This window comes from Triplophysa dalaica, chromosome 4, assembly GCF_015846415.1.
Source record: "Triplophysa dalaica isolate WHDGS20190420 chromosome 4, ASM1584641v1, whole genome shotgun sequence".
In the NCBI taxonomy this organism is placed as follows: domain Eukaryota; kingdom Metazoa; phylum Chordata; class Actinopteri; order Cypriniformes; family Nemacheilidae; genus Triplophysa; species Triplophysa dalaica.
The window spans coordinates 15,318,831-15,342,897 of NC_079545.1; the positions used below are offsets into that span (position 1 = coordinate 15,318,831).

The 24,067-nt window shown below is 35.7% G+C and overlaps 1 protein-coding gene across 1 annotated transcript; it reads left to right on the forward strand.

The window, feature by feature from the left end:
• Positions 1-566: 566 nt before the first annotated feature.
• On the forward strand, positions 567-23,375 carry ppil2 (peptidylprolyl isomerase (cyclophilin)-like 2). The gene is made up of 20 exons (XM_056746883.1): positions 567-723; positions 896-945; positions 1,292-1,337; positions 1,527-1,589; positions 1,768-1,819; positions 4,228-4,279; positions 4,391-4,482; positions 4,970-5,059; positions 6,635-6,710; positions 8,581-8,741; positions 10,367-10,442; positions 10,895-11,001; positions 13,849-13,938; positions 14,382-14,415; positions 17,604-17,721; positions 18,841-18,897; positions 20,004-20,076; positions 20,280-20,342; positions 20,424-20,566; positions 22,875-23,375. Exons 1-20 carry the CDS (start codon positions 692-694, stop codon positions 22,972-22,974), a joined length of 1,575 nt encoding a protein of 524 aa, XP_056602861.1. The 5' UTR covers positions 567-691; the 3' UTR covers positions 22,975-23,375.
• Positions 23,376-24,067: the final 692 nt, after the last annotated feature.

A 24,067-nucleotide genomic window follows, 5' to 3' on the forward strand; every position in this document is an offset into this window, starting at 1 on the left:
AAAGATCATGTTCCATGAAGATATTTTGTAAATTTCCTTATGTAAATATATCAAAACTTTATTTTTGTGAGTGGATGACCAGTAACAGTGCATCTTATTACCAACTTCAAAGGCAATTTTCTCAATATTTTGATTCCTTTGCACCCTTTAAACAGTTATATCTCCACCAGATATTATCATATCCTAACAACCCATACATCAATAGAAAGCTTAATTATTCAGCTTCCCAATGATGTAAAAATATCGATTTCGAAAAATTGACCCATAAGACTGGTTTTGTTGTCCAGGGTCACATATGTAAACAAAAATATAATTTTGGGCTAACGGCGACACCATATTTGTGAGGGCAAAACGGCCCTATAAATAAGGCAAGACGGACTATGGAGCTGCAGTTATTCTGTATGTATAAAAAATACAATTCCTTTACATTTCTAAACTTGTTATAAAAATATTTTTGTTATACGTTCACATTTATGTTTGCATATGTCCGCCCTGCCCTTCCCAATATGGCGGCACTGTTGAGACATCAGAGCGGCCCATTAGGTGCTGCCATTCACTCCGGACACATTTGACTGTCGTACAAAACACAGACCGGAAAGGTTTCTGTTTTTAAACAGTCGCGAACGCAGTGTTGTTTTATACTTTTGAAGACCTTTTATTCTGGTTTGTTGTAACCTCTTCGTCCACAAAAATGGGTAAAAGACAGCATCAAAAAGATAAGATGTAAGTTGAAATGAAACATTCCGCGTGATGTAGATATCGTACACAACATTATTCAGTTACGTTTCAGTGTGATTTTCAATGTATGTAGTTATTTATAAACTGTTGCCAGTTCTCTCTTATTTAATCTTTATTTTGTGTGAAAAACGTTTTTCTTCCTATCTGTGTGTTACAGGTACATTACATGTGCAGAATACACTGAGTTTTATGGAGGGAAGAAATCAGGTACATCTACCTCGTCTTAAATTGATCCATAGTGGCACCACATATAACTGACATTTCAAAATGTATGATTGTAATTGCATTAGAAACAGAAAGTCAAACCTTTCACAAAATGATATTAATTTAGTAATACAATTTTGAATATTCCTTTAAAATTGATGTAACGTTATTTGGTCGCTTTTTGGTGACATTCGTTTATAAAAATGTGATGATCTACACTTGTGCAGTGACATCCACATATTTCAAAGGGTTGCTCAGATGTTCAAGAACCCTTTTTTGTGCGCCTATAAGCTTTGATTATTTATGCTTGAAATCAATAATAGTGTATATTTATTCATTTTGTTAATAGAAATTCCTCAAGGCAATTTTAGGCGCCTTCCCTTCGATCACTGCAGGTGAGTTTATCAAATAAAACTTCCCATTTAATGTGATACTTGTGGTCAGTAGTTTAGATCTAGTAAAGCAGAGCATGCCTGCATAACTACTGATCTGTCATTTCCATTGACGCAGCTGTTGGAATTTTCTGTACAGTAATAGGTGTCTTTCTGTTTTCTTTTAAATTGTCATGTTTATCCCTTTCACAGTCTCTCTCTTCAGCCCTTTGAATATCCAATGTGCACAGTGGATGGGGTGGTATTTGATTTAATGTGAGTATTACTTTCACCAGCAGTAGTGTATCGCAGTATCTTATTTTGTTTGTTAAGTTGTTATTTGAATTCTTTACTGTATATAGATGCTTTGACTACTTTATAGTATTTGATGTTGCTTTGCTGTATTTTAAGCGAGCTCATAAATGATTCAGAAAACTGTTTTTTTCCTCAATAGGAGCATAGTGCCCTGGATTAAGAAGTATGGTACCAACCCAATTACTGGAGAGGTATATAATTTATGTCTTCATAAAACAGCATTTTTATTTATTTATTGTTTTATCACTTAGTGTTGTGGACAAAAGTCAAACTTCCTTGAGCTACAGCTTCCCTGAGCTACAGTGGTAAGAGCATTGCGTTTACAACGCAAGGTTGTGGGTTCGATCCCAGGGGATTGCAAATACCTATGTAAAATGTATAGGATAAAGCAATGTAAGTCGCTTTGGATAAAAGCGTCTGCCAAATGCCTAAATGTAAAAGTGTCTGCTAAAATGGTTGAATAATATTAATTTCTTGTTTCATTTTGTTGAACCACTAGAGGGCGATAGACTCCACATGATATGCTACAAGCAATCTAAGGCAAACATTATATGACACTAAGTAAATCACAGAATAAACAACATGAACTGTTGTAGTTCATGCACTCCAAAGCTTTCAGACTTTCTTAGTTCTGCACATGCTGTAAAGTGCAATTTGGTCAATTTAAATAAAGTTTCATCATGCAACCTCAACTGGTTATGTCTTATACTAGAAATTATTTGTAGGTCTCTTAGCCTCACATATCTACTCAAGGTCTATCTCTTAGGTGTATATCACTTGACACCTTCTGAAGTATATATCTAAGCACTTTTGCATTTGTTTTGCATGTTATAATCTTTAACTCTATTTATAGTTTCACTTTTATGCCAATGAGTCCACTTAAATGAGATAAATTGAGTCCTGTATTGCTTAGAGGGCAGAAAATGTACCATACTGTACAAATTTATATAACATAAACTGTATATTTTGTAGGCATGCTGACAGTGGCTTAAAGTTGTCTGCCAGTTGTTTGCCAAAGCGGGGTGTAAAATGCTGTAAAATCAGTTCTCTGGACATGTGCGCCATTACTGCACCCTTAATTTATGTTATAGGAGTTATAGAATCTCAGCATGCGTGTGCTGCATGCGTAATCGGTTGTTGAGTGTGAGACAGGACGTATTTGCTTACTGTGTGTTTGTGTGGTTGGTGAATCTTCTACATTCAATCTGAACGTCTGCTTAACCACAAGACTGTTATTCATAATTCATCCTTAAATTTTCACAGTTACGTGTCTGAATACGTGTCTAGACATGTGTGTACGTGTGTTCAGTTTGACCTTTCTCAGAAATATTGATGATTGATGAGTTTCACTCGATGTGAGGGGGCCTTCATTAGGGGCGATAGTAAAGTATATGTGTACACAGGTTTGACTATACTTTTACATTTTTGAAAGTTGTCATTACTCACAAGTTGTATTTAAACTGGTATAAAAGTAGTGTGTGTGTCATGTCCTCACACATTTTTTACTTAGCTGGATTGTTACTCCGATCTTTTGGACATGTCCGGACTTGTGTGTGTGTACAGGACAGAGAAACATAAACAGATGTGTATGTTAAATATACACCATTGATCAAAAATATAGGCTCACTCGTTCCCTATTAATGTTTTTCCACCTTTTAGAATGATAAACTATGGACTATCATAAATGTAACTATGGAACTAAATGGTAACTTTTGACTAAAGAGAATAATACTCAAATGAAACAATATTCGATTTGATCATCTTCAGTGTTGTAAACCTTTGTCAAAATTTATAGAAAGGTTATCTTTTTATTTTCTCAAGCTGCTTTTTTTGGTCTCACATTGAGATGCATTTTAAACAGCATTGAATGATTTTACATCTGCTTTTTCTTCATTATTTAGTCCAAGTCTTCCATTTCAAATACATCTGAAAAATAATTGAAAATTTGTAACGAAAAAATGAATGTGTTATTTTACAAAAATGCATTGCTGAATTGAAGTATAAAGTATGTCAATTTTACAATATTGCCCAGCATACTTGACCATTGAATCAAAACCTTATTATTTAAAAAAATCCACCTGATCTGATTCTTAACAATTCGTTGATTCACTTAATCCTATAGGAAGTGCTTGTTTTCAAATTTCTTATCAATATGTTTTGTCGGCCTTCAAAATCGCTTCACTTCATACTGATATAACAAAGGCTGCATGGGATAAAATCCTGTTAACCAAATTATATCAAGCAAACTACATTCGATATTATTCTCACAGAGTATTCTCTTTGTGTATATTTTATGTGTATATTATGTGTATATTTATCTTTCAAAAAAATTTGCATTAAAATGTTCATGATAGTAAGAGAGTGTTGTGATGGGTGCATTTTAAATAAATAACATGTAAAAGTAACACATGCATCTTTCTTGGTTTGCATTACATCATATGCATAAATCACAGTTCACCAAACACGGTAACATGTGTGTGGCTAATATTGCGATGAATTGTGATGTGTGTAATCATGAAATGGCTGTTGGTAAAGTTTGTAAAGAGCATGATTATTTTTTCTAAGGAATGACTCACTCTCTGTTTGTCTCTCTTTTTAGAAGCTTGAAGCTAAATCCCTCATCAAGCTTAACATCAGCAAAAACAATGATGGTAAGTGTGTGTTTTCTCACTAGATCCTCTTACCAGGGCCTTGTCAATAGCAATAGGTGTAATAAAAACAGACCATGGATCGAAGCTCATGTTCACTGTCCTGTGTTTTAGGGAAGTACCACTGTCCTGTCCTGTACACCGTCTTCACAAACAACTCTCACATTGTTGCCAATAAAGTCACTGGAAATGTTTTCTCAAACGAGGTAAAACAAAAGCACCTTCTGAATGATTCTCTTTACAGATCTTTCCTTGTGTTTGTAATTTTTGCAAGTTTCTTGCATCAAATTCCTAATTTATATGTTTGTCCCATTCAGCCTGTACAGACAGCCTGTGTTTGTACATGAACTTCAGCCAAAATTGAAGCTTTTTTCCATGCAACATAAGCATACAATGATAACAGACAGTTGTGCTCCAAAGGAGTCAAAAGTTTACGTTCCATACATTATCATGAAGGAAAGATCTGAAATTGCATGTGTATGTGTGGAACTCAATGACTGTCCTATTTTATGTCATTTGTCCTCTTTAGCATCATTGTAATTTATTTATTTATTTTTTGATGAGTGAAAAAATGTTTAGGCTTCTACTAATTAATGTAATCGACAACCAAAATATGGCAGATGTAAGATGTATTTGTGAAAACATTCAAACATGAACGCTTGTCATTATTTTGTGAATGTGTGTTTTGTCCAGGCGGTGGAACAGCTCAACATCAAGACAAAGAGTTATAAAGACCTGCTGACCGACGAGCCCTTCACCCGTCAGGATCTCATCACGTTACAGGTGCGTCACGCGGAGTGTAGCTATGGAACATTCATGTGTTGATATGTTTGTTGTGATGTCTGTGAGATGAGCGTGTTGTGAAGTGTCAGGTTGAATGTATAGACTATTTACGTACGCTGTATTGATTACAGCTGTCGCCATAGATTCAGACAGTCTGGTCTTTGATCAGTTCAGGGGGGTTCGTGATTGACAGCCGGTCAGGGTTCAGTAAGTTGGGTTGAAGGATAACTTGATTTTGCTAACTTGGTTGACTGTTGATAACCATAGAAAATCCTTCCATGACCAGAAGAGCCAGTAATGCGGCCTGTACAAAGAAAAAAGAAACAAATCCAGACACAGGAAAACTGGGTCATTCCAATTAATAACTGTAAATGGTAGATACACCTTAACGTCCTTTAAGATTCTTGTGCTTGACCAACTTTTCTTTCATTATTTTGTGATTTACTTTAGTTTTTTACATAAAATTCTAAATAATGTACTTTGTGCAAAAATTTAATCCTGTTATCTCATAATTACATTCTTCATAATTACTTTAGCCTGGATTTCAGACTGGGTCACATTTAAGTAAAATATTTTTGGTAAGAGATCAAAGAAACCATTGTTTTTAAATAACATGCTTCAGCGAATCATGCACTATAAAACCAGGCAAGTGTGCCAGAACAATAAATATGGTCAGTTTCGATTCATTGGTGATTTTAAACCTTGTTCATGTTGCCGTGACCCGGTTTACTTTTGGTTTAATTCTTTGTTCTATTCCAGCCCCATGTGGTGACTGTCTAAGGTTGTAAAGTCTTGTGTTAATCCATGTAAACACAGTGTTAGAAAGGAATTTATGTAACAAGGGTTAGATTTCTGTGAAGAGATCTGTGCATGGCACTGATGTCTGTAGGCTGAATCTGTGTGTTTGACCTACACTGTCCAGTAATGGAAAGCTGATCCGTTGTGTCCCTGCACAGTTTATTTTAGCTCATGGAGATTGTAGATGGGCGTTACGGGTGTGTTCTGAGAAAGAGAAAGGGACCTGGAGATATTTTCGGGTTAGATTAGACCGAATGGGTCAGGTTTGGAAGTGTCTCTCCCTGCAGCTGTTGGCGGTACAGTTTTGGAGGTTATTTTGGGATGGGAAAGTTGGAGATTTGTTTTAAACAGGGTTCGGGTGGAGGGAGGGAAAGTATTTGAGATGAGAAGGATGTTTGAGGGCTGAGGGACTTCAACAGCCTTGCCGGGTTACGGTTTCACTGTCTGACCTATTTGGAACAGATACGGTGGGTGAAACAAAGCAGAGACCTAGAGAGACAATGTCCTGAACTTTCACTATTTGTGTGTGTTTCAGTGGGCAATCCCCCAAACTGTGCAGCCAGCAACTTTTCCTCTAAATTGATAAGACAGTGCCAAAATACATCCATTACAGTGTAGTCGCTCGTCTTTGGAGAAAATGTAGAACAAGCAGATTTATTATATTTATGCAGTACTGTCATGGGTACCATACTGATTTATAAATAAGAACGCCTATATATGAGCTACAGTTGTCACCTAACAGTCATATAACGTCTTGTTTTCTTTTTCATGTTCTAGGATCCTACAAATCTGGATAAATTCAACGTGTCCAACTTCTTCCATGTTAAAAACAATTTGAAAGTCCTGGACCCAGGTTAGCTGTGTGTTGTGTTTTTATTACATTGATTGTGTTGTCTTGTAAGATTTAATAGGCAAATTTACACAAGAGTACACCGATTTTTTGTATTCTGGAAATATTCACACCAAAGATGATAACTATAAAGAATTATAAATCTGAAGAAATGTAAGAGAATAGCACAGTCCATAACTAGAACGTTACAGAAGATAGTGTCATTGGAATCACTTTCAAAGCAGTTTTTCTTCTTCTGATGGACGATAAAACATGGACCGCCAAGCAAAATCTGTTTGAAGTTGAATGTGCAAGTATGCGAACTCTGAAAAACGTAATTTTATGGTAGATTGGTGTGGAAGCTTATAACAATATCTTCATTGTAGGGATTTACCGATACTAAATTTCTCCACCGTTACCGATAGCTGAATATCCGGAGTCATATCTGCCGATACCGATAGTGTGGTGGTTATAATAACTCGCATTTACCAAATTATAAAGGTTAAATGTATATTTCCTAACTTTTTGATTGTTATTAATTAATATAATGACTATTAATATTGAACATCAAACTGGTGATGTTTCTCAACATTTTCTGTATACAGTGCACAAATTACATTTTCCTGTTTTCTTTTGATTGACAGGATATATCGGCCCTGATCGTCAACTGTTTTTGAACTATCGACCAATAGTCTGAAAAATTGCGATAGCTATTACTTGCCGATATATCGGTGCATCTATACATTATAGTTAGCATTCTTGGTGTAAACGGGCCTTTACTTGGCCATAAATGTCAGACAGACTCACCTGTGAGAACAAAAGTATTCAGGTGTCCTATTTTCACATTTGTCCGCTTATTTAAATTTCATTACATAATGGTATTACATGCTTTAGTCGTGATGGTTTTGGGAGATGAATTGGTTAATGAGGCATTCACAGAGGACCTGCTCTACATAATGAACGGCTTACAAAGGGCACAGAAGCCAATAAAAATGACCATCGCTGCAGGAATAGTAGTGCGTATTTTATACGGACAGACAGGTCGCACTTAAATTAGCCGAGAAGATCCATATTAGTGACAGTAAAGCAACAGCATGTACATTGCTGGTGTAGCAGATTTCATGATGTGGTTTATTTATTCTGCAGAACTGCAACACTTTTGCAACTATCTTTATAAGTTTGTATAATTTTCCTTCTCCAAACAAATTGAAAAGCCTGAATTGTAATTTTAAGAAACATTGTTAATAGACGAAAAACCTGATTTGGTGTGACATACAAACATTTGGAGAAAAACTAACAATGAAGATAAATCTCCCTTATGCTAAATAATTTTATAAATATAAATAATATACAGTATTAGTAACTTTTTTTGCAGTAACACAATAAGACATGTAGGATTTATTTGTCCATATACCCATATGCAGTCATGTTTAATACCTAATACATATTGTAATGCACTATATATTATAGTATATAATATATACAACAAACTCTTATCTGTTCTTGATTATAGCTTTGAAAAGTAAAAAACATATATAAAAATGTAAATAGAAAATATGAACATTCAAAATATTGATATTAAAAAAAAAGATAATTAAAAAAGATATAATATAATGTTTTATAAAATTAAATATTTAATTTAATTCAAATGTTTGTTGCTGTCTAAATATATTTTTTAAAGTTTTTGTGTATTCACTAGGACAAAAATATGTAACTTATTTGTAACTCTGTAAACTAATTTCAGATTTTTAACCATACACCCTATGACTAAAATATTTTATTTAAACAATGAGAAACCTGTAGCAAAGTGACCCTAAACTTTCAAACAAATGTGTTTTTATACATAAAGATGTTGTTTTGATGGAACTCGGTCTGTTTTTTTCTTTCTCTGCAGATGAGGAGAAGGCCAAACTAGACCCAGCGTACCATCTTAAGACCACCAATCTTGAGACGCGAGAAACGCTGGCTGAACTCTACAGGGACTATAAAGGAGACCAGCTGTTGGCTTCCACCATGAAAGAGCCAGAAACCAAGAAAACAGACAAGCTCAATGCTGTAAGTCTTTCAAGAGAAACTACAAACGCTCTTTCAGCCGTGTATTTCTAATTTCGATTTGTATTTTGTCTCGCTCTTTCCTCATGACATTTATCACTTCAAAATGCAAGGTTTTCATGATATTGAACCTTAATCTGAAACCTCGACTAAGATTATGAGGGCTATAAATAAACGTCTGAAATGTGATTTCTTCTTGTTGCTTGTCTGGGAGGTTGGCTGTTTTCTAGGGTGCTAATGGGTGACTCTACTGCGTTGTTATGCGTGGTGTTTAAGGACACATACAACAGAGCTGGTTGGGTCACAGTAAAGTGTCTTTGGATGTGTGTGTGTTTGAGCAAGTGTCAGTGCATCATGAGGTAATTTGCCTCTCAGTTTCTACCAACATCACAAAGCAACTGGAGCAGAAGAAAATGGCCTTGCAGGATCCTTCACCGGCTACACGCACACATAACACTTGAAATTCTTCAGAAAGTCACATTGAAATTTCTGTGTCTAAAAATAGCATTTCACGAACATACTTTTTAGAAAACGTCCTCCCAAAAACAAATTCCTTCTTTCCAGATAGCGAGTCTCTTTCTGTGGTGGTTTATTAATGCATCTCTGGCCATGTCCCAGGATGACTTCTACCCCGGGTATAAGAATATCTGCCCCTGTTCTTCCAGCTATATTAGCTTTGCTTGCTCAGCCCGTTCACAAGGCAGGCGTTTAGTTAAATTGGGTGGACTTCAGCATGCCAGTCTATTTCAGGCCTATCCGTGCTAGCGTGGCATTGTGACATTGAAATGGACTAGCATTCTCTGACTGATTGAGATGGGCTATCTCTGCGTCACACTGAGGCGATTAAATTAGGCTTTTCAATTTGTTTTAGCCAAACTTGTAGGCAGTGTATGTATATTTACATAGGGACATATTTAAGATATTTTTTGAAATCTTTGATGCTACGACAGGACTAATACCTCACATCATTTGTTATTAGTTTTGCTGTATTTCTTGTATTTTACTTTTTTCCAGTGAATGCTGAAGAGGTAAAAATCTTCATAAAAATACTTGATGAAGAATGCTACACAGACATGTAAATGTAATGTTTATTTAGTGGTTTTGTGACTTCCTCTTTACGTGATTTATTTCCTGTTTGGATTTGTCTATTTTATCTCTGCAGCTGTAATTCAACATTCAGATTTTAAGCAGAAATGGATGCAATTCTATTTCTCTCTCCTGGTTGTCTCACTTTCTCAATTTCTGTTTTTAATTTAATGGTACTTTATTGGCAGGATTGTGTGTACTTAAAATATTTCTAAATCATTACGCATAAAACACAAGACAAAACAACAAACAAAAAGTGTGATTAAACTATGTAAATATAAAATTTGACGTTGAAATATAAACAATTAAAATTTATGTATATATATATATATATATATATATACACATATATAATTATGAATATCTCTCTGTCTCTTCTATCTCACTCTCTCTCCTATCTCTCTCTCTCTTTTCTTGGTCTAGGATGTTGTCATTGTATTTTAAGGCATTATGAGAATTTTTTCTAAATTGATAAAAGCTATGTAAAAAGTTATTGTGAAAAGTTGTGAGTAATGAAGTATTGTAAAATTCCCCCTCTCTAGGCTCACTATTCCACTGGACGAGTTTCTGCATCCTTCACATCCACAGCAATGGCTCCAGCTACCATTCATGAAGCTGGTAACATTCTCTCTCAGTCGATTCTCACAGCCAAAGTTTTCATTATCAGCCTTATTCTGCCCAGGATCTTATATCATTTGAGTTTTCCGGTATTTCCGATTTCATAATGTGAACTGAAGTTTACATTTTATTATTTGGTTGTCATGGCTTAACTGCTGACACGCACAACAAATTACACAATTCCTCCACATATTAATGCTGTGAGGAAGTTGGTGCATTTCACAATATTGCATCATTGCAATACCTGTAACTGTAAGACACAGAAATGATTTGTGTCTGAGGTTTTGAATCTGGATTCAATATGTCCCAGAAAACCTCTGTCGAAGGAGCTGTCTAAGGTTTCACATACCTGTTTATTCTTTTTGTGTTTTGCATAAGCCTGTAATGCTAAATGTGTCAATACTGTCAAAGCAAAGATGTAGTACTGATAATGTTTGTCATTGTGTTTTCAGAGGCCATTGCTGATGATGATGTTCGATACCAGTATGTTAAGAAGAAAGGCTATGTTCGCCTGCAAACCAACAAAGGGGATTTGAATCTGGAGTTACATTGTGATAAGGTAACAGTGTGAAACGCATGAACAGGTTTTCATACAGATTTTTTTTTTGCTGTGTGGACCGAAATTTATCAGAAATTAAATAATGAAAACTAAAGCTGAAAATCTTTTTTATTACATTAAGGATTCATACAAACAAAGAAATAATAATAATAAATTATTATTATAAAGAAATAAAGAAAACACATTTTTTGTTGTGTTTGTTAAATTGAAATGCGCAAAAATTATATAGAAAAAGTTGTTGAATTTTTATATCACCAATCTTTTTGAACCATTTCTTGACGAGTTTTTGTATTACAAATAATATAGACTACGACCAAAACTAATGAAACTAAAGAAAAAGCATAAAAAAAAAAAAAAAACTAGCAAACTGCTTCAAAGTTGTGTTAAAACTAAATTAAATTAAATTGAAAAACTATATAATATAGGTTTGGACAAAATTTCCGGTGTTTTCAGGTCATTATACGCATCTTTCTAAGAAGTGTTACCGTCCCATTTGTTTTATTTTTTCCTCTCATTTCTTCCTTTGGTTGGTTCTCTATCCCACCGAGCTTGTAAAATCATCCCTGCCATAAAACGCTTCCCCAGAAGAATGGTGTTCTTTATGGCCTTGTGCCGGCAGTAAAACTTACCCACGATTCTCTCTGTCCTCGACTGGGTGGATACAGAGACCCTGTTTGATATTTATGTAAGTGTTCTGACAGTAAGTCACTCTGGAGATGAAACCGACACACTCGATTCACTTATCTCTCTATATATCTGTCAAGTTTGTGTTTCAATTTAACACAAGTGTGAACTTTGAATTATTTACATACCTAAGATTACGTGCTTGCAAATCTCTTCACGTTTATCATGTTTTATATAATTTTTTTCCTTTTTATGCATTCATGCATACTGCGGCTTAATGTAATCCCTTATAAACCTTAAAGCTACAGTGTATAAAATATTTTCTTCTCTCCTATGGTTTAATATGCTAAGGCCCGTTACTAAAGTATTTGTATGTTGAGTTCCCTCAATGGTCCAGTGTATGAAATGTAGATTGTGAACTGCAACCAACAGCTCAACCCTCTCACCACTTGCTTTCGAAGCACTACGGCAACTGACACAGTACCAAGATCTCGTCACGTTTTCGCTTTGCCGAAGAAGATAGAGCTGTAGAGCTGTTTGTCCTTTTAGGTCTACTGTAGAAACAACACAACGAAATTCCATGTAGGGGACATGCGGTGTATGTAGATAGAAATAGCTCTTTCTAAGCTTTCCTGTAGCTCAGTGGTAAGAGCATTGCGTTAACAACGCAAGGTTGTGGGTTCGATCCCAGGGGATTGCACATACCTATGTATAAATGTACAGGATAGAGTATGTCAGTCGCTTTGGATAAAAGCGTCTGCCAAATGTTAAATGTAAAAAGGTCTTTATACACCTCTAAGGACATAGTAATGTTTATTATATTTCATTTCTGTCAATTTCCTCCCAAAAAATTACACTGTGGACCTTTAAAGTTTAACGTGCTAGGACATTCAACACCTGTTTTGTTTGTTTATATCTTATGCGTAAGCATTATTTGTATTATTACGTTTTTTCCTTTGTTAAAATAATGACTGTTTTCAAACACGTTTTCCAAATACTCCCCCTGTCATCGGTAAGACCACCTATCGCTTTCTCTCTCTCTCTCTCTCTCTCTCTCTCTCTCTCTCTCTCTCTCTCTCTCTCTCTTTCTCTCTCTCTCTCTCTCTCTCTCTCTCTCACTCTCTCTCTCTCTCTCTCACTCTCACTCACTCTCTCTTTCTCTCTCTCTATCTCTCGCGCGCGCGCACACAAACATTATACAGATACATATTATACAGAATGCAGAAGACATCCTCCTGTCTTTGTGTGTGGTTTAGTCACTTGGGATAAAAGGTAAACTCTGCCTATAGGACATAGAAACAGCCCTCTGTCATGTTCGTAGTCCTAGTAACTAGGTGCTTTTTTGTTTCTTTTCATTGGCTGTGTGCTTGTCAAATCAGGTTGAAGAAGAGAGGTCACATCATTGACGAGTAAATGACTCTCTCTCTCTCTCTCTCTCTCTCTCCCACACTCACAGTGTTTAACAGATCACTAATGGACGCCAGTGTGAACTTAAGACCATATCTGGAGCATTTTTTTCCCTGAATGGAAAAGAGGGAAATTTTTAAAGTCAATTTTTAGGACCATTACGATTTTTTGCATTGTGAGAATATTTTCATGACAACTGGCCTTAACCATCCCCTTCTTTTTGTAATGCACCCCGACATTTCAGATATTGATATAACAAACACATGATGCCACATGGTGTATGCACTACATGCTTTAAAGTAAGTTATATACATTATAAAAGAAAAACATGAAAAAATATAGTAATGCGAACGAGACATGGCAATACATGCACTATGTTCATGGTCCTTTAAATAGACAAAAAAATGAATTATAAAAAATGCCCTCTAATATCAATAAAACTGACACTGATTTTTATCTTGGCATCTTTACTTCAAGCTTTTTGTTCAAGGTGAATGTTTGTGGCATCCAAATCTTAATGTATTTTCAATCTTGATTCACTTGACCAGTTTTCGGGAATCACCTGTAATGTAGAATCGATTTCTGCGTCTCACAGTACAGGGGCGATATACGTGAAAAATATACCTTGAGAATACTTGGAATTAGTTGCAAGTGTCTATTTGGTTGTTGTGTTAGAAATAAAGATGTATTAAAAAATGTTTATCATGCCTTTCACTTCTGTTTTCTCCACGAAGAAGGTGTGGTCATGTTTAAGAAACAGTTTTCATAAATCACATTTTGTGACATTTAGGACTGACATTTGTTTCTTTTTATCAGGTCCCTAAGGCTGGAGAAAACTTTATTAAACTGTGCAAGAAAGGATATTACGACGGCACCGTATTCCACCGCTCTATTCGAAATTTCATGGTTCGTTGATTTCTCTTATAAATTCTTCATTTATGTTTTTTGCTGAAGTACACACTTTTGTATGTATGTTTTGTATGTTTATGTGTGTTTAAATTTGGGTATTCCAGATCATAACTAACAATCATTACAGTTATTATTTAAGTCCGAAAGGTTTCTTTATGTAAGTTTTGTCTAATGAATAGAGCCATGATGACAGCAATGTGTAACAGCCTTCAATGGAGCTTGATATTTCTGTAGCAAGCAGTTTTTTCACACTTTATATTTAAGTATATTACACCCTTTCTGTTTACTTATTTAAAAGTGGAAATATAACACAAATTGTAAACATTTATTCCACTTCTTCGTTATCTTTCTTCGACATTTCCATGATTGATAAAGTCTTGATGTCACTCAGTTTAATATTATATTTTCTGTGACTTATGATTGTTGTTCATTGTTTTCAGATTCAAGGAGGAGACCCTACAGGCACCGGTACAGGTAATAGGCCTACAGTTTACTTTAGTTTATTTTCAAATTATAGAAACGTTATGAAAAGTCTCTCATATGTTCAGCTCATCTCTCTCGACTGTATATTTAGTTTGGACAAGTTTATTTCGGAGATGGTTTTTCACATGTGCTGTGCATCAGTAGCCAGGTTTCCATTACAGATTTGCGTAAAACTTAATGGTGTCGTATGTTATCATTTTACCATATTAAATCAAAACAATACCTTAATATGTTCGTAGACATTTAGAAAACATGCTAAGTTCATATATTGTTTTATCCAACAAAAACAATGCTATAGCCAGTTATTCCACTCTGAAATGTGCATGACTGCTTTCTGTCCGTGTGACCTCACCCACTGACGATTTACCCACTAGTGTATTTTGACAGCTCGGTTGCCAGTTGGCGACAATCACTGCATATTTCAGCAAACAAACGATATGGGTCAGAGCAGATTCTACCCTTTCCATTACTATTACGTTGCAAACTGAGAATAAATAAATATTTTTATTTTACAACTTATGAGGAGTAATATATAATTGTATTACGGTTATTAAATGAGAAGGCAATATAGCAATAAAGCTGCTGATTGAGTTATATTTGCAAACAACAAAACCACTGCAAACGTATAAATTATCAGATAAACTTACAGTGTGAGAATATATCCTTTCCATTACATTCCTGTAAGTGTCTGATAACTCCTGTGAGTGTGGAGTCTGAGGAGGGCCACGAAAAACCATCGGGAATATTTAGATTTTGGACTGTGATACCACGCAAACCAACTGAAGCGCATAGTGTCATCTACTGTGGTAAAGAGAAATTTCTAAATTTCCTCATATATTTTCATATTACGTCACGTTCCTAATAAATATCCATTCTACACTCACTCGTTTTTCTTTATTGCGCCATCATATAAGATATAACTTAATGTGAATTTCTTACATCCTCTCTTTCCAAATGTTCTGCCCAAAAATACCGCAAATGGTCATGTGACTTGTAAAAACATCATTTTTTTCCATTGGCCGTATTTATCAATGCGCTGTTTTTGCAATTTTTGGGAGCTGTCTAGAAAATTTGACCTCTGTGTCAGAGATGCAGCAGTAAGTAAAATAAATTTGTCAGATGTGCTCCCGCGATCACGGGTGTTAAAAGCTCACGTCTAGCCGAAAAGCTGAAAGGGCTGAAAGGGCTTGGGCATCTCTAAAATTCAATCCTATAAAAAATGCACCAGCCTCACCTGAGACCTCTGTCTCGCACTGAAGAGCAGAGACAAACACAAGAAGAAAGCGTTTAGTTTTCAAATTCAGGCCAGAAGCCTTCAATCTTCTCACAGTTTTGGATTACACGATTGCGACATTCATCCTTTGCAGCTGATCTAGAAATGGATGCAAATCCAGTGTTGCCAACTTTTTTTAATGGAAAGTAGCTAAAGTCTGCCCGAGAAGTCGCTAAATTTCGCCAGATGACGCCACATGCTAATTTGCTTATCAGCGACGTCATCACGTATTATCTGACAAACTATGCGCTTCCGATCTGCTTCATATCTCTACTCTCTGAGCTGTAGTATATAGTATTATATTAAAACAATCACCCAAATTAACATTAAATAGGTTCTTATCTTAAGTTCTAAAATTTTTAATACTAAATAGTTTTTGTGTTTCTGTTGGCAGACTACAAAAACTATGTAGTTGTGAGTGAACCTGACCCCTTAAAACAACACACCACCAGTTATTTTCATTGAACAACTAAAATCCGTCTGTGTTCATGTTTACACGTCTATAGTCTTGGCATTTCATCACGTTTTGTAATCATAAATGCTCAAATAAGGTCAATAGGTGATTAGTTATTGGAAACACTGTTTGTACATGCAAACTGCGAATCTCATTCACGCATCAGTACGGTCTGCAGCTGCTTCTCTCTGGTGGGCGCTCACACTGTACAGAATAGACAAAGGCGGTGCTGCGCTGGCAAGGCAAACACTCGCTCTGCTGTGGCAGTAGAAGTGAAGCAGAATGTTTAATTTTATTTAGTTTTATTAATATTTTAAATTAGCTTTTATTTTTATATTTTTTGTTAGTGTTATTTTTAAACTTACTTGAGTTTATTTTTGAGGCAACATTTAAATTTTTCCTTGAGTAATTTTTAGGTCAATTTTTTTTTTCCTATTTGTTGTTTGCTCCTCTACATTTAATATATATTTTTTCATACATTTATGTATGCATGCATGTAAGTTTAATTACTAGAAATGTGTGCGAAAAGACTAGAAAGCGATGCAATGCTTTCAAAAAATTTGGGAACCACTGACTTAACCTGCCGTACTGTACTATTTACTACTGTTCCAAATATTTGTGTTGCTTAAAAGTAAAATATATTGTGTTCAATGTTTTACCCAGACATTTAAAAGAACACATTTTAAAGCTGTAACCGAAATACCGTCATTTTGGCCCGAGTTGATCATACTGTCAAAATCTTATACCAGCCCATGCCTAGTTGGTCATATCCAAATACAAGGAAACACGAGTACATCCCCCCCAAAAAATCTGATTTTTTTTGTAATACCTTTATTCACAATATAACCTTTTTCCGTTTTCTTTTTAATCGAGTCAGTATGGGCGGGTTGTGTAGAAAATGTCAGCAGGGTCATAAATAATGCAGAAATGTCGCCTGCTGGACTCTTCACGAGGGTGTGCGAGTTTCAAAAAGCAGATTGATGGTAAAGAGTAGATGTTACTTTACTGCTAAACAACTGAAAATATACAATCCTCCACACATGGTGCCGGCTTTGAGCTTTTTAAATGATTTGATTGTATTTAAAAAGATAGTCCGGGTATATTTCAACAGGACTGAAATCTGACGTCCTGATGAAATGCTTATCTGTTAAATTTCATTAAATGACTTGTTCATTGCCGTGGATTTAGGGAACTAGAGATTTAGAAAACATCATTCATTATAGCATACATTTTAAACTTGGGTGTTTTTTAATTTAGTCAACTTTGAATTACTCTTCCAGTGTTGCACAAGAAAGCAACTCCTGTTTTCTAAAGAAAATACACAAATTATTCTTAGTGTTTTTGTAATCCCTTTTTTAAACAGACGTGTATTTAAATGTTTGTTACATTGTTTGCTAATTTCATATCATCTTTCCCTCATTCTGTCAATCATCTCTCTGTTCTTCTGTGCAGGCGGTGAATCGTTTTGGGGGAAAAAATTTAAGGATGAATTCAGACCCAATCTGTCACACACGGGTCGTGGTATTCTCAGCATGGCTAACTCAGGACCCAACACAAATAAATCTCAGTTGTGAGTATTTGGATCTGCTCAATCAATGCCATAGTTGCATTGTAAGGAAATTATTCATGCGTTCTCTTTAATATTTGAGTGATCGTCTTAACTCATTCGCCGCCAGCCTTTAAAAAAAAAAAGTTGCCAGCCTACGCCAGCGTTTTTTAACATGTTTACCAAACTTTAATGGCTCACAGTAAATTTTCTATAAAGAGTGAAATGTCAAATGAAAGAACGGAGTCTCAGCTTTTAAACAAAAGAAACCGTATTCTTCTATCTTCATTTGTTCGTTTTTTAACACTCAGTAGATGTGGGTAGGTTTCTTCAAAAATGCATCACTTTGATTAAACAGCTGAGATAATTAAAGTTTTTTGTCAAAGATTCCGCTCAGATTACACTCAGAACAATCATTAAAAACCGCTAAAACATATACGTTCTGGGATTCTGTTCTTTTTCCCAAAGGTGTGTTATAGCGCCACCTTCTGTATTACAGTACAAACACTGATTGCCGTAATAACACGTCTTTGGGCGGGAAGCGTTTTTTTTAATTGACGAGATAACTCGTCAATGGCGGTGAAAGAGTTAAGGATTGAAGGTATTAAACGCATACAAACTGACCTTTAAACAAACTAATTAAGGAACTTTTTAACTTAAAGCTGCAATCTGTATTTTTTGTAGTGTACAAAAAGCAAAGTGCATAAAAATTAGTCTCTACTGATTCACAACATTTAGCTTATAAAAAAGAGTTCAAATTTGAGCTGTCAAATAAATTTGAGCTTGACAAATTTCTTTTTCTTAAGTGATGTTCAATATTACGCTTTGAACAGAGGTGGTGATATAGATTATTAGGAAAAGTTACAAATTACAGCCTTAAAAAAATATTTAAAAAGTGTAGGGTTAGTTGTGATATGTGTGTTTTATATAAAGCTTCAATTTGTATATTTGTTAAAAAAATGATATACAATTTTAAATGTATTATACAATATATGAAAACCCCTTTATTGATTGACATAATTGACATAATCATTCTTCTAAATACACCAAATATATTTTTTATTCTTTGGCTTTTAAGAAAAAAATCTGTCTGCCTTGCAATGCAAAAGCAGTTTTTACAAATAAATCATTTTTCTCTTTCAGCTTCATAACGTTCCGCTCATGCACATATCTGGACCGGAAACACACCGTGTTTGGAAGGTAGATCCTAAATGTAGTTTTGTCTCTAGTAAAAAATATTGGCTTGTACGTCATGTCTCCCCGAGCCAACACTTCAGCAGAGCGCTGTGTGCCGTATAATAGTGTTTGTTATATAGGAGTTATAGAGAACCGCTCTCTGTCGAATGTCAGCAATGCATCTGTAAACACGCACGCACACAAGCACGCACACAAGCTGTACCTGTGTCTCGAGGGGTTGTGGGAGGTTGGATTTGTGTTTGCATTGGAACAAACAAGTTTCTGAAGTCACTTTTTAAAGCTTTTGTTATGTACTGTAACATATCATTTATTGACAGCTGGTCTCTGTGTTTAGGACCTCTGTTGCACGGATCAGTTTTAGAGTTTAATAAATGTTTTATAAAACATAGTTTGCAGCTGTTGATGGGGCGTTGTTATTTATTCATTGTGCATTGTGTGTTTGTGTTACGATTCAAAAATTGTACATTACTTGTTTAGTCTGCTTCTCTTTGTAAAGCATCACTTCTGTTGGTTCAGAATACACAAACACACTTTCAGGGAATGTCTAGTCTATTTGGCTTTGAGACGAAATCCTTGGGCTCAAGCTGTGGAATTCCGAGGTTTGTTGGCATAAATCTGCAACAAACTCTTGTGCACACTCACAAGCTGCCCTTGTCCGCTTGTAATGTACATATGTATGTGTACACCTGCAACAAGAATGCAGCCTGGGGAGAAAACCTGAGACCGGTTTAACAAAAAATCTCCCATGACAACCCTAGACCTCTCAGGAATGATGTGAAGAAAATACACATGTGTGCATGTAGACCTAACAAAACAAACATGGGAAAGGGGGTGGGGTTTAGTTATCGTTTGTGTATAGATTGCTGTCATTAACAGTTCATTGGAAGTAACAGTCCGCTCAAAAATACAAACTCTGTCATTTATTCATTCGAATGTGGTTCACTACCGGTTTCTGACTGCTGTGCAACATGAAATAAGGTATTTTGAGAAATGTCATGTGTTTAAAGAGATTCTGTGCAGTCTTGTTTGTAAGATTTTCAGGTCTTGGCACTGAACAATGACTTTCAACATGATTTGATGGGTTATTATTTCCCTCACTTTTTTTCTAGAGTGGTTGGTGGATTTGAGGCTCTCACAGCGTTGGAGAATGTTGAAAGTGATCCTAAAACAGACAAACCCAAGGTGCTGAAGCCATTTTCATCACTCCGGTAGCATCTGAAATCTGACATGTGATTGGTGGATGGGCCGTGCATGCTTTCATCAAATCCCAAATTTTACTTTATCTACAAACAATTGCTGTCTGCGTTGTTTGGCTTTCTAAATTAAATGAATTTTAGCTTTATTCTGTTTCTGTCTCTCTCTCTGTTTCTCTTTAACACTTGCAGTCCGAATTAAAAATTCTGAGTGCTTCGGTATTCGTGGACCCTTATGAAGAAGCAGATGCACAGGTGAGTTTAATGTATGAGTATACAGGGAGTCAGTCGGTTTTTGTTTTGTTTTGTTTTTAAAGCATGATGCTGTGTGTTTAGATCACAGCCGAGCGGGAGAAAGACACCCAGAAACAGGAGGAGGAGAGAGCGCAAACTTCTGCTTCGACCAGCAAAGCAAAGACAGAATCACAGCCGAAAACCTTTCGACCAGGAGTGGGCAAATACATCAACATGACTGCTAAGTGAGTGAACACACACGTTCATGATGAAACACTTTTTTGAGATGAAATCTTCAGGATCATTTGATGAGAGGATACTAAGGGATGTATTAAATGCATTGCAAAAGGATCTCAATCTGACAACATATATGTATTATGATGACATATATTATATATAGTGGCAGCGTGTGAATGTGCAGCAATGAAGATTGAACTCACATTTGAGTTACATTGCATTTTTGCTTCCAATACTGAAGTTTCTGATATTTACATTAACATTTATGTATTGGTCAAAATAACGTTTGGTCTACTGCCGCGAAAATAATAATAAAATCAAATATAATTGTAAAATTATTTTCCGAATTTCCCATTTATATGAATGTGTTCAGGTAAAATGATCATATTTGTTTAATTCTGTGAACTATGAACAATATTTCACACAAATTTTAAATAAAGTATTGTTTCTATTTGCATTTATTTGCAGAAAATGAAAACTCAAAATAACAGAAAAGATCCTATGTATTTTTTCAGACCTCAAATACTGAAAAAAAAAACATGCATTCTGACTTCATTATACTGTTGAACGTGCTGGCTTCTCATGCTTAACATGGTCAACTTGTTAAAAAACCAGTTGGACGTATGACGCAGTAGTTCTATGCTCGATACGCTCCAACTTGTTTCGGAAAGTTTTCTATAAGTCTTCGTAACAGGGATCCTATTCCATTCATTGACCATTCGCCCTGAAAGAGCAGGCCCATCAATGCGACATCACTCGCCTGACCGAAGTTTAGCTGTGTTTGTTTGCTCACTGCATTTCGGTGACGGATGTTATGTAAACGGTGGATATAACTCTGGATTTGGAGATCGTTTGGATCTGATAAACCCGATTCACATTTCGCGTCTTTTCCGCCCACATATTCGTTATTTGAAATGTAGACGTGCAGCAGGTAAGCGGAAATAGGAGGCGACACAGTCACGACACGCATGCAGTGCTACGCACTCTTTTTTTCAAGCGCATCGGCGCTGCATCGAGATGAAAAAATCTCAGCGTTTCAGAAAGCCGCAAGCGCACAGCAGGTCATGTGACAAGAGCCAACCAGCCAATATATACGAGCTCGATGAAGATGGAGTCACACATGATCACAGCATAACTAAATCTAGTAGCAGAGTTATTGCAAGGTATTGGATGACTTTGTCACTCCTGGTTTTGTTTTGTTGATCAAACCCATGCGCTTTGTATGATGTCCATTTACAGTCCCTTGAAAAAGTATTCATCCCCCTTCATTTTGTTCACATTTTGTTATGCTGCTGCCTTATCTTAAACTACTTTAAATTATTATACTTTTCACAGTAATCTACACTCCATGCACAATATTGACAAAACAAAAAACAGATTTGTGACAGCTTTGCAAATTTATTCAAACGAAAAAACTAAAATAAGTATTCATACCCTTAACTCAGAAGATGGTTAAAGCACTGTTACAGACTCAAATCTTTTTGGGTGATGTGACAAGCTTTACACAACTGCATTTGGCAATTTTCTGCCATTCTTCTCATCAGATCCTCCCAAACACTATCAGGTTGGATGGATATCATCAATCATTTTCAGGTTTCTAGAGAGATGTTCAGTTGGGTTCAAGCCCAAGCACTAGCTGGGCCACTTAAGGACATAAGCCACGCTTGCATTGTTTTAGCTGTTTGCTTAGGATCATTGTCATGTTGGAGAAGGAACCTTCTGCCCTGTCCGTGGTTCTGTGTACATAAACACAAACATTTACGTTGGAAGGATTGTTGTTCGACGGAAGTCTAAATCTCATTAAGACACATCAGGGTGTTTGTGGGTGTCAGGGGGTTTGTCCCGCATCACAGCAGGGATCGGGATATGAGCAACGTTTACAGAGAACCGCAGGAGATTTTTTTAATTATCCTTCACAACCCGACTGTTTCCCTACGCACACACTCACACATATCTACAAACCTGCTGCTCACACCAGAGTTCTGGATCACACCCATCAATGCTCCTCTTCTCATAGTTTTCTGTAGTTTTCTGTAGTCAAAAAAAAAAAAGTCCTGTTTTTGCTACTTCACTTTTATATGCACAAAAATAGGCTATAAGAATAGTCTAGCATTTTTTGTTTGTCGTGTTGATTCAATATTTTTTATCTACTGCAGTTACATTTACACATGAGGTTTTGCTTAAATATCCAGATCCGTTGCGGGGGCGCTCTGTCCTTTAATAACTGAATCACGCTGCTATGGTCAGACTTGGATGATCATTACTGAATCAATTACACCACCATAATAAACAGTCTCATTCACTCTCTATCCACAGGAAACATTCCCATCCAAATAATGACAAACCCTCCACAAGTGAAACACCTGCCAAGAAACCCAAAGGCAGAACGGGTTTTGGAGACTTCAGCTCGTGGTAGAGGAACTATGAGCTACAGGAGTATCTGGTTTTGGAGACAATATGAGATGTTGGACTGATCGTGATGCACTCGTGAAGTGTCTTTATTATCTTTATTTTTTACTTTTTTCTATTTGAGTGATGAAAGTTATACAGTTTTGTAGGGCTGTTTAATGATTAATCAGGATTAGTCGCATCAAGAATACAAGTTTGTGTTACTTAATACATCTCTATCCGTATATATAAATATAAATTTACAATGCAAATACTTCCTAAATATAAATACATCCCTACAGTTTTATGGTAATTTGAGTTTCAGGGTTTTTTTGTTCTTTTGATCTAAGAATGACCGACACCCTGTAAATAAGATTTAAGTGATTTTTTTGCAATCTATGTCTTAATAAATGCAGTTTTGTTATTAAAGTCGTGATTCAGTGTTTTGTTTAGTCATAACTGCTCTCACAGCTGTAAAATGTGACATTCATTAAAAGCATAATAATAAAAAATGCATCGGTGCATCTTCTTTTCTAATTCACCCTTGTCAAACCCATGTGCTATTCGTTTTTTATTTGTGTTGGCAATATTCTCGCTCTCTCTTTCACTCTGTTCAGAATACTTGTGCGCTACATACTGTACACTTGATTTCATTTAGATTAGATTAAAGAGAACTCTCACTTTCTTTGTATTTTGCAGGTATTTTGCAGATATTTATAATAGTATGTGTATGCAATTTGGAAAACGCACAAACTGTGAATAAACTTTGTGGAAGTCAATGATACTGAAGAACAGTTTGTCCGGTGGTTCATGAGGAGCGGATGTGGTTTCTGTGTGTAAGTGATACAGACTAAAAAAAAGTCCTGATAGATAGCGTTTCATTTTATTCTACAGAAATGATAAATGCATAAATGCAAATACATGAAAACAATCTAATACAATTTTGAGTACTTTTCAGATAACTTCTAAAACTCGTTTTTAAAACTAAAACTTTACTCCACCGTATTATATTATAGATTCCCCCAAGCGGGACATAATGTTTAGATCCGTCACACATTGGTGTTGGATGGAGATCTACTCTGTGTGGTTCACAGTCGAGGATCTCTCCTCTCGTGGTCCAT

What these genes read in the sequence shown, in the direction of transcription:
- ppil2 (XM_056746883.1), top strand. Translation starts at nt 692, where the DNA reads ATGGGTAAAAGACAGCATCAAAAAGATAAGAT. An exon ending in GGGGTGGTATTTGATTTAAT is followed by an intron (nt 1,590 to 1,767) that starts GTGAGTATTACT and finishes TTTCCTCAATAG; the next exon opens with GAGCATAGTGCCCTGGATTA. An exon ending in GAAATGTTTTCTCAAACGAG is followed by an intron (nt 4,483 to 4,969) that starts GTAAAACAAAAG and finishes TGTTTTGTCCAG; the next exon opens with GCGGTGGAACAGCTCAACAT.